At 48.1% G+C, this 10,743-nt stretch overlaps 1 protein-coding gene across 1 annotated transcript; it reads right to left on the bottom strand.

The window, feature by feature from the left end:
• Positions 1–2,489: 2,489 nt before the first annotated feature.
• Positions 2,490–8,019, bottom strand: LOC124648043 (disease resistance protein Pik-2-like). Its single transcript, XM_047187873.1, has 5 exons — positions 6,946–8,019; positions 6,768–6,857; positions 4,726–5,403; positions 3,417–4,391; positions 2,490–3,224 (listed from the first exon to the last, which is right to left on the bottom strand). Exons 1-5 carry the CDS (start codon positions 8,017–8,019, stop codon positions 2,490–2,492), a joined length of 3,552 nt encoding a protein of 1,183 aa, XP_047043829.1.
• Between the last annotated feature and the right edge of the window lie 2,724 nt (positions 8,020–10,743).

The raw sequence follows: 10,743 nt of genomic DNA, 5'->3' as shown, positions 1-10,743 counted from the left end.
AATGCAACAACTCTCAACCCTGCAAGATATTCGCAACTCCACACACTTGCGCATGTAGCCGCCGACCACGAAGCGGTAAGTTGCAACCTTCTAATTCCCAGTGGAACAACAGATCACACAAGACTTTCAGATCTACACCAAATCAAGCAATATGGTGTAGGGATTCAATAGTTTTGCAGAGCAAACAACTAAGAACTAGGGTTTATCTTAAACGTGGTCTAAAGCAACTTTGGGGGCGTCCTAGGCACTTATATAGGCGTCCGGAACGACCTCAGGTAAAAAAAGTACGAAAATAACCGACCCAGAATAGATCTGGTCGAGACAGACTCGGACGGCCTAGGGGCCGGTCAACCGGGTCTGGGACCGGGCCAGTCGGTTCAACCCGGGCCTGGTGCCGCGTGGTGACCGGGCGACGGTGCCGGGCTTACTGGACATCGCCTCGGTTGGCACAAGCCGGAAATCCGGTTGAAACCGGATGGATCGGCATGGGAGTCGGTCGGACCGCCCTGGGACCGGGTGGCCCGGCGGCACGGCCGGTTGACCGGGCCTGGCGCCGGCTTGAACATCTCCTCCTCTCGCGCATGCCTCCCGCTCCTCCCTCGCGCGTCCATGGGATGTCTTCATGTCCAGCTCCATGTCCAGCTTCTTGTCCAGCTGCTCATCTCCTCCTCGTGTGATGCTTGGTTCCTCTTCATACCTGATCATACATAGGTAATACGACTTATGCATTATAAAGCTCTCATCGATCATAGTATCACTTAGGAACAAGTTCACCTGTTGTTTAAGTAGCTTCGCACGAGCTCGTGTCATTGTTCCAATCCCGACTTCATTGGACTTGAGCTTCACAGCAACATCATCTTCATCTTGCAATGACGGAGGTAGTAGTGTGGCAGGGATGTCCTCATCAGAATCGATGCTGACTAATGTGTCGGATTCTTAACACATGTTAGTCCTCCTACAATGAAAGCAAGACGCCTGATTATTTGTCTTTTATTCATATACAAATGCTTAAACATAGAATAAAAAGTAAATTTTGAAGCCATAATTCATTGAACGGATCACTTAATGTTAAAGAAGAGGAGCTAAAAAATTGTGCATTTTAAACGAATAACCTGCTACTGCAGTGTACTATCTTTTTTTTTCTTTTTATTGGCATTTTTTTGCCGTTTTGGTGCCCAAGCCAAAAGGCTTCCACATCGTCAAATATCTGAAAACCTTGAATGCATTGTTCCAAGGACTGGGATAGTATCAATCGCTACAACAAAAACAATATCGAATAGTCCCTACAGGATCTAAAGTAAGTCTCATGGTTATACTGCCCAGTTTCAGAGGGGCTACCTAATGAAAGCTCTCTTATAGCTGAATAAAAAATAATCCGCAATAAGAAATTAAACTGAAAATGAAACGACGCTGATGAAAAATAGCTAGCAACAAAGATATATAGTGGCTACCTTGGAAATATGCACCCCAAGGCTTCTATGAGCCACAGAACACTTGATACAAATGAACGCGCCAAACGCTAGTGACCTGCAAACACCACAACATTGGAAGATTGAAAAAGTGCAGAGCCGAAAATACGATGCAGGTAAAGCCTGTAAACTTGACAGCTCTGAATTTAATAACTAATTGGGGTTGCAATTCAAGGTGAAAGCCATAACGGGTTTTTTCCTGCTACATTCTCTCGCAACAGAACAAAAAATTACCTACATTTATGATCTGCAATAAGGTGATTGCAAAGGGAATAACATAGCACAAGGGAAAACCTGGTTGATTATTGGCTTGGTCGCTAGTTCCCGTATTGGCACCTGGTTGATTGGCTTGGTCGCTGGTGCCCATCTATGGCCTATGTGCCTGACGGCATGTGGTCTGCCCGCAACTCCGGTTGGAATCAAGCGCGAGGCCGCCGGAGCCACAGTTGCATACCGAGCAGAGCAGCAGCGCGGCAGGGATCGAGGCGAGCGAGGCCGCCGGACCAGAGGGCGTTGGGCGTGGGCGGCGACCGGCGCCAGAGCCCAGAGGACGTGGTGCGGCGACCGGAGAGGCGAGTTGGAGCGGCAAAGGGCGGAGGGTCGTCCGTCAGATCTCCAGAGGCCAGAGGCGCGACGTGGGGCTGGTTGGGTGTGCCGTGCGGGGAGCAGCAGAGCAAGGGTCGACCGCCGGAGCCGGTGAGGAGGCGCGACCTGGGACAGGAGGGATTGAGGAGAGGGAGGCCGGAGGCGCGAGCGCGACCTGATCACTTGGGAGACGGAGAACGACGACCACTCGACCAGAGAAAATCGAACTCTGCCCAGAAAAATATGCTCCAATCGCAACAGGATTACATGTTTAAAATAATAATGTAAATCAGCCATTCAAATTCTAGCATGCATCCACACGTTATAAGTTTGGAGCCCATCTACACTGGTCCCCCAAATATATACAACAACAGAGATTACGGTAGTACTACTTCAACGAGAAGGAGAAGGGAAAGATACACACATCTGTGGAATTCATAAATCTTTCACGATGACGTGCTTCTGACGCTCCCCTAGCTGGCTCAGCATCTGTGGCTTCAATGATTTCACAAAAGCACCCAGCCTAATTTCCTTGAGGCTTGTGAGAACCGATAGCCCGGAGATTTCCTTCAGCTCGTCGCAAGTACCAACTTGTAGCAGCTCAAGCCTAGGCATTGCGTCTTTTTCAAACAGCACCGATTCAAGGTTCAGTAAGAAATAAAGCTCCAGCACCACGAGACTCGGGAAAGCCGAGTTTTGGAAATGGAGTTGTTCCCCCAAGAATGAATAATTCTTCAGGCGTAGAACTGCAAGATTTGGTAGCACCCCAAGGGCTCGTATGGCATCATCTTGCTCCAAAAAGCTATCCCCAAGCACCAACTTGCAAAGATTCGGAAGCTGATGGATCCAATCTGTTACCCTGACGAGCTTGCCGTACAGCTTGAGGCTCTCAAGCCAGCTTGGTGGCGACAAACCCTCACACACACAACCATCTAACTCATCCGCCGACGAGCTGCATGTCACTGAAAGAGATCGAAGATGATAGTGATCAGCAATAGCAGACCAGAACTCCATGCTGTTTTTGCTGCTGATACCAACCACTCCAAGCTTACGCAATTCAGTAAGCTCTCTAAACTCTTTTACGGTGGCATTCCCCTTAACATAGGCACCATCTAGTTTGTGCAGGGCCTTCAGATGACCAATTCCTCTAGGAACTTTAGCACCATGCAGCTTGTTTTCACAAAGCTTAAAGCGGGTTAGATTGAGTACATCACGCCTGTTCAAACCACCATCTAAAACTTGTGGTCTCAATAAAAGAGGACATGCAGACATCCGAAGGCAACAGGAGTAGAACTCAGTTGGGATAATATCATAATGGTACAAGTGACAAGGGTGAAGATTTATGGTATCCTCTCCCTTGACATTGTCGTCGCCAGTCGTACAATCAGGTGCACGAAGGTTTTGTAGTTTCCCAAGATTGGTAATTGTTGTTGGCAACTCACATATACGTGTACCTCTAATGTCCAGTGTTTGGAGGTGCCCTAGATTCCCCAAAGAATGAGGAAGACAGAATATATTGAAACATCCTCGTAGAGAAAGGTACTTGAGGTGATGGAGCTGCCCGACACGGTTAAGATGATGATCTCTCAACCCTAGTGTGTCTTCCAAATCGAGCACTCGGAGGAACCTCATATTCTCGGAGATGAAGAACGGTCTCCAGTCTCCAAACACGGTCAGTGACCGTACATGAGACAAGTCCAGCACACCCGGCAATGCATCTCCATCCCTTTTCCAGTTGCTGCCTATGACAAGATGGCGTATTGGACCTTGTGTGCTACTCAAACAGCACCCATCCTCCAGTTTGAAGACAAGGTTTTCCTCTCTCGCCTTTGAGATGCATATTTCCCGGATGATATCATGAAGTTGGCAAGAATTAATTTTGCCATTGTAATCATTTACGTCTTCCCCTGGCAGGATCATACTCCTATCCAAAAGCTCTTCAAAGTACCTGTGACCGAGCTGCTCAGCAGTAATGCCATGAATATCTCGTGAGTATCCCTCTGCAATCCACCGCCTCACTAGACGATCCAACCTAATTACTTGATCTTCTTGAAATATTGATAGGTACAGGAAAGCAGACTTGAGATAATATGGCAAACCATCGTAGCTCCTAATAAGAACTGTCTTTATTGTCCTAAGTTCAGGATTGATCTCTAGCTCAGCACTAATACGGTCATTCATCATTCTCCATTCAACAGCAGTTTTTGGCTTAGTGGCTAGAAATCCACCTATGGTTGATATTGCAAGGGGAAGACCGTCACACTTCTTCAGTATAATCTGTGCTTGCTCCATCATTGCGGGGGCTAAATCAACTTTTTCAGTATTGTCCTTGAATACCTACAATGAATATAATTTTACAAAGAGAAGTACTTTGATTAAACACTAGTTGTTGCTTAATTAAGACTATCAAATACTAGACTTGTTTGTGCTAGCTTCTGACTTCGAACTGAAAGAGATTTAGCATATTTAATACGATATTATGTGAAGTAAAACTCGTGTTTATGTACAAGATACTAGGGTGTAAACATTAATTTCTTCCTTGAAACATGTCTGCTAAACTTATAATCTTGAATTGAGAGAATTTTAAAGCATATTTAAGAGAATTTTAAAGCATATTACGTGAATTAAAACGCATATGAGAATGAAGAATGGATACAAGTTACTAAAGTACCTTCTTTGTGAAGAGATCAAGTGCAGCACCACCTTTCAGACCTTCAAGACTGTACATGTTCTTGCATACTGTTGAACAGTGTTCAGCAATATTTCTTTCTCTTGTCGTGATTATGATCCTTCCAGCACTATCCAAACACCCTTTCACCAAATCCCATTCATAAATGGATGATATATCATCAAGAACAATAAGGCAATTTTGTGTTTTTAATAGCCGAGCTAATTCCACCTTCAACTCTTGAATTTTCATCAGTGATATTCCTTTAGTTGATGTTGCTCCAGCAGTATCTTCTTGAATACTTTTTTGAAGCTGCAAAGCCAAATCTCTAAGGAGTACCTCAGGGTTAAAAGGACGCAATGCAGTGACCCATGCATGCTTCCAGACAGAAAGCTCTTGGCTTCGGTAGATGCTTCGGACAAGAGTGGTTTTTCCCAGACCACCCATTCCCCAAACTGAGATCACCTTACAACTTTGATTGTTGTCGGGTTGACCAATTAATTTGATGACATTAGATTTCTCTGTTTCTCGCCCAGTGAGAACTCCATCAACCAGTGCCAGTGTACTGCTGCGATTAAACTTCTTTGTAGCAGTTGAATTAAAAACTTTATTGCCACCTGCAGGCTTAGGTCGTTCATCTTCCTGTTGTATTTCATTGGTTGGCATTCCTTCATGCACAGCCTGAACAAACAAACAGCATATTTTAGAAGCTTTGTACTTGTACTCTACACACTAGAAAAAAAAGTTTCACTTTTCAGTCCTGAACTGTTGCGAAAGGTCACATTTGAACTTCTTAACTTTAATTTTTAACTATCCAATCAGTTTTATTTAAACCCTTGACTCTATCCCAAGCATCTCGATTTGAAACTTAGCAAACTTGTGGCGTCACTTTTTAATGTTAGCATCTTGCGGTGTCAGACCTTTACGTACAAAACAGCAGAAAAAAGGGAATACTTTTTTGATAAATCTAGAAGTAGAACTCTTAAAGTTTTGGGGAAATAAAAAAGTTAGCAAATATTAGCAATTTCAAAGTTGCAGACTATATATATATATCTGAATAATGATACCGGTTTCAGAGTTCAAGGTTGAAAACTAAACTTTTGCATTAGTTGAGGTTTAGAAGTGGACATTTATATGATGTTGATTTTAAAGGACATGCTGTTAACTGTGCCCACCAAATTGCCTTTTTTAGATGATGACCCAAAAACCTTTGTAGATAGTTGCATAGCTCCAACTCAACTTCAACTGCCATGTCTTGTTAAATGATTTCTCTGGCCCCACAAAATTATTGTCGTAGACAAGGATAGTGTCAACCTTCAGAAATTTTGAGTATTAATACCTTCACAAATTTTTGATCGGGCATTTGAAAATCATAGATATGATTGTTTTCCTCAAAAAATACTTTGACTTATACATTTTTTTATTTCATAATATATTTTCATTAAGTTAATGGAGAAAATTGTACTTCAAAGACCATCCCAATATCCAAAATGATTGGGAGGAAAAACTAGCATGCAAGGAAAAATGAGAACTCCAAGTGCATTGAATAATATGGTATTGTTTCGAAATATTTCCATCGTGAATGTTTTGGTTCAAATGGACCGAACTGGACACCTAGTCCAAAATATAAATTATTTTAGATATTCAAATTCATAATTAAATAATTGACATCATACATTGGGTCGTGTATTCATAAGTACATGAATATCATTATTTGTATTACAGTATTACTACGGTGACTCTCTATTAGCATCTTTCCTAGGCTATAGTATATATTTATAGACAAAAATCCCGATGCATTGTACTCCCTTCGTTCCAAATTTAAAATAAAAACAGCAGTTCATGTTAATTTTGATGAGTCTTCAAATTTCTCAACTGAATATGTCAATATGTTTGCACACCAAATTTACTAGGTAAAGTTCTGGCACGCATAGTGTGCTTTTGTGTGAGGATAAAGGGAACACACTCCATTCATTTATAGAAGTGCATATAATTCACAGGCATGTATTCAAAAAAAGAACTTCGCTCGGCTGGAGAAGTGCAACCTTCAGTTTCTCTTCCACGTTAGTAAGCCTTGCTTCGTTAGTAGGAAACATCACCATACTAGCACTGGACATGCTGTTCTCCTTTGTATTCTGCAATTGGATGTGAAATGAAGAGAAAAATATATCATCTATATAGCAAACGGAACAAATGGATAACACAAGATATACCAGAAATTACCTTCTTGTGGAAAAGATAAATAGTTTGATCACATGACAACTGCCTGAGCTCCGACACTTGGTACGGTTTCTCGGTGCACAAGCTTGCAATTTCAACATTCTGCGTCGAAACAATGATTCTACTTTGTTTCTTGTTGTTGGGGAAATATTTTTTGATGCAATGCCACTCTTCTATGGTTGATAGGTCATTTATCACAATCAGGTAACTATTGCTATGCAACTGTGCACTAAACACACTGATTAAATCACTTTGATCCATCTTCTCCATCTTTGCAAAACTATTAGCCCCGACATTTGTTATACTTTCTTGCTTTCCAACCTCATCATGAGATTTTTCATAGAATTGCCTCACCAAGCTCCGGAGGAACTCTTGCGGATTGAAAGGATACATCAACCTAACCCAAGCACACAATCCAAACTTTTTTAATACCTTTGGATCATCATAAAGCTCCTGGATGGCGGACGTCTTCCCATGATCACCGCTTGTTCCCCACAACGCAATAACCCTAAGATCCTCCTCCTCGCTGGTGATCAGCTGGTGGAGGTTCACCTCTGTTTTTTCCTGCTCCTGAGTGGCAAGTGTTGCTTCGTTGATGCCAAGCATTGCAGCACTAGCAATGTTGGCCTGTTTTTCGGCCGCGGTAGCCTTGGAGTCAGAGTTATCTTTGCGGTCCTTGATGAGGCGGTAGCGCAGGTTCCTGTTGCTCACGTCCTCCACCTTGGCTCTCAACTCCTTCACTTCCTTGGCAATTTGGCGTCGGTCAGATAAGTTGCAGGGGATGCACCCCCATAACGGCTTCTTCTCCGAGTGGAGGCCAAAATCCATGAGACTGTCCTCCACTTTGTAGGCCAGGTCGCGGATCTGCTTCACCCAGGTCATGAACACCTTGTTCTGGCCGTTGTCCTCATCAGCCATCTCCAGGAACGACTGCATCATCTGCAGCTCGTCCGTGATGAAGTCCACGTCGCGCTCAACGTCAAGCTGCAGCGCGATCTCCTCCGCCGCCTTGGACTTGGCGTAGCCCAGCGCACCATCAAGCACGGCCTTTCCCAAGCTCACCGCCGTCGCCTCCATGACTCTCCTTTGGTGGTATAGCGGGTGTTGCGTTGGTGCTAATGCTAGATGTGTGTTTAGCAGGAGCAGATGGCCGGGGCTGGTGGATTTATAAGGGGAATCTCCATTCCAGTGGCAGAGTGATGTGCGCTGGGCTGCAGGGATACTAAGAGCATCTCCACTCATCTCCCCGACTAGGCCCTCGATGGACGTTTTTCCAATCCGAACAGCGTAATTCGGCCAGTCGCGCCCTCGGTTCCTCGTTTTCGTCCGGATTTGGGCCTAAATTCATCCGGCGATCCCACGCCATCCCCGGCCCCCCGGGGAGCTCGGACGAAACAAAAGCGCGCGAAACGGCGAGGAAACTTCCCGCGCGTCTGGTGGCCCCAACTTGTCGGCGAGAGACACCGATCGTCGTCCTCATCGCATCGTCTTCCGCGCGCTGTAAAAGCCTGCCGCCGGTCAGCGGCCGCGTAGCTTCCATGCGGCGAGTTAATGCCGTCGCCTCGGTATCACGCGCGCCTACCTCTATTTATCGCTGAACTACCGCGTCTGCCTCGCATTCACCTCTCCTCTCTCTCGCATTCCACCAAATCTTCCCCCGAACTCGAAGAGGTAGCAATGGCGAACGACGGTGCGGCCAACAACGGCTTCGGCCGCCGCTCTCTCCACCAATGGGAGGGACGGCTCCTCCACGCGGCAGGCTACCCGGCGCCGCCGGACTTCCGCGCACCGGGGGGATGGAGGCTGAGCGCAGGCGGCGTGCCGATCCCGCCGCCACCAACGGCGATCAACGAGGTGCTCGCCACTCTCAGTGACGAGCAGCGCGCGGATCCGCGTTTCTACCCCGAGAACCGCGAATCGTGGATCGCGTTCTTCCGGCGCAGGTATGAACGCGAAATCCGGGCGTACGACGGCCCTCCTCCTCCTCCGGCAAGGAATAACGCCGCCGGCCGCCGCCGATGGTGGAGCGCGCCTGACCGCACCCTCGAAAATGTGCTCGCGCACATCGAGGACGGGAACTCCCCCGTCCTGGGGATGCCGCCGCCGGTGGCGCCTACCGTGTCGCGCCGACACGGTAGTTCGTGGATGCCGAGGAGGATGGTGTCATCCTCCTCCTCGTCTGGCTTGCGGTCGGCGTCCAGGTCCGGCGGGTCGACGGCGGCCACCGTCAAGCAGGAGTGGGCGACCGTCAAGAAGGAAGCGGCGTCGCCACCGCCGACCAGAGGGCGCAGCTGCGGCGCCCTCGTCATCCGCGACCAGCCTTCCGCTCCGCAGAGCGGCCGGAAGAAGACGAAGAAAGAGACCGCCGCAAACCAGCTCGCCGAGGAGGAGGCGAAGCGCGCGGAGGACGCCGCGATGGCGGAGGCGATCGCCAGGTCGCTGAAGAACATGGAGGAGGCAAAGCGCGCGGACGACGCCGCACTGGACTGGTCCAGGCGTGACTGGGAGCGCCAGGAGGCGGAGCAGCAGCGGCGACGACCGCCGGATCCGGCCGCCGCGCGTCAACTCGCCATTCGCGCCACCGCACCATCCGCCGCTAGGAACGCCGCGCCCGGGGAGGTGGTGAAGCTCGAGGAGAGCAGCGACGACGACATGTACCTTCCGTCGCCGCCACGCACCGGCGACGCCGGCCGGGGCACGAGCCGCCGGTACGAGGCTCCGCCGCCCGAGACAACGCCGGCTCGAGCGACGACGACGACGGCGGCGACTACACGTCCTTCTACCGCCATTTCGGCATGTAGTAGGCCGCTATTTAGTTTAAGTTTAGTTTGCCAATGGCCGAATTCAAATATATGTACGAATTCGGCCTATTTATGTACGAACTCGCCTCTATATGTTAAATATCATTAAATTTCGCTTATGTTTGAACGAACTCGCCAATTTTGTCTGAATTCGCCGAAGTCCGTTACATCCATCCTGGGCTCGCGGCTCGGAAGATGGGCCTCCCCAGGCCAAATTTTCCTCCAATCCGGACGACAATATCGCCGGATTTGGGCGTGGGGAGCCCAAACGGCTGGAGATGCTCTAACAAAGTGATCTAAGGGCATCTCCAATGGGCCGATGTAAACGTTTACGCGGACAAAATGTACGCTCCAGCGGCTAGCCGCAAAACGTCTGCTGACGCAAACATGGACCAAATATGCGGCAGGAATTCGTCTGTGCGGACGTGTCCGCGCGTCCGTTTGCGTCTGTTTGGGCTGCATGACCATTTCTCTCTCCTCCTTTAATACAGGGTAGAACCATGTGCTGCACACTTCTCACCACACAAAAGAAATCTTTCTCTCTCTCCTCAGTAATCATTGAATGCGGTTAAAAAATGCGTCCCTACCGCTGGAGAAGGGGCTGATGCATGCGGACATGTGACCATTTTTTGCGTCTGTGCCCGACGCAAACAAACATAAAAATCCGTCGCCCCGTTGGAGATGCCTAAAATGACCGGCTCTGATTGGATAAACATGTTAGCTGCTCCTTGACCATTGCCGGGTATAAGAGCATCTCCAGCCGTCTCCCCGCGAGCCCCCTAGGACGCCTTTTTTTCATCTGGATGGGCGAAAACGGCCCAGCCGCACCCCCGGAACCTCGTTTTCGCCCGGATTTGGGCTTTCATCCATCCGGCGAGCCCAGGTCATCCCCGGCTCCCCGGGGAGCGCTCGGGGACTCCCGACGAAACAAAAGCGCGCGAAACATCGAGAAAACTTTCCTCACGGGTGGTGGCCCGACTTGTCGGCGATAGAGGCCAAT

The sequence above is a fragment of the Lolium rigidum genome, chromosome 4 (assembly GCF_022539505.1).
Source record: "Lolium rigidum isolate FL_2022 chromosome 4, APGP_CSIRO_Lrig_0.1, whole genome shotgun sequence".
NCBI classification, from domain to species: domain Eukaryota; kingdom Viridiplantae; phylum Streptophyta; class Magnoliopsida; order Poales; family Poaceae; genus Lolium; species Lolium rigidum.
This window is presented reverse-complemented; position numbering and strand designations above follow the sequence as displayed.

What these genes read in the sequence shown, in the direction of transcription:
- LOC124648043 (XM_047187873.1), bottom strand. Translation starts at nt 8,019, where the DNA reads ATGGAGGCGACGGCGGTGAGCTTGGGAAAGGCCGTGCTTGATGGTGCG. An exon ending in TTTATCTTTTCCACAAGAAG is followed by an intron (nt 6,858 to 6,945) that starts GTAATTTCTGGT and finishes ATCCAATTGCAG; the next exon opens with AATACAAAGGAGAACAGCAT. An exon ending in TTGATCTCTTCACAAAGAAG is followed by an intron (nt 4,392 to 4,725) that starts GTACTTTAGTAA and finishes TATTCATTGTAG; the next exon opens with GTATTCAAGGACAATACTGA.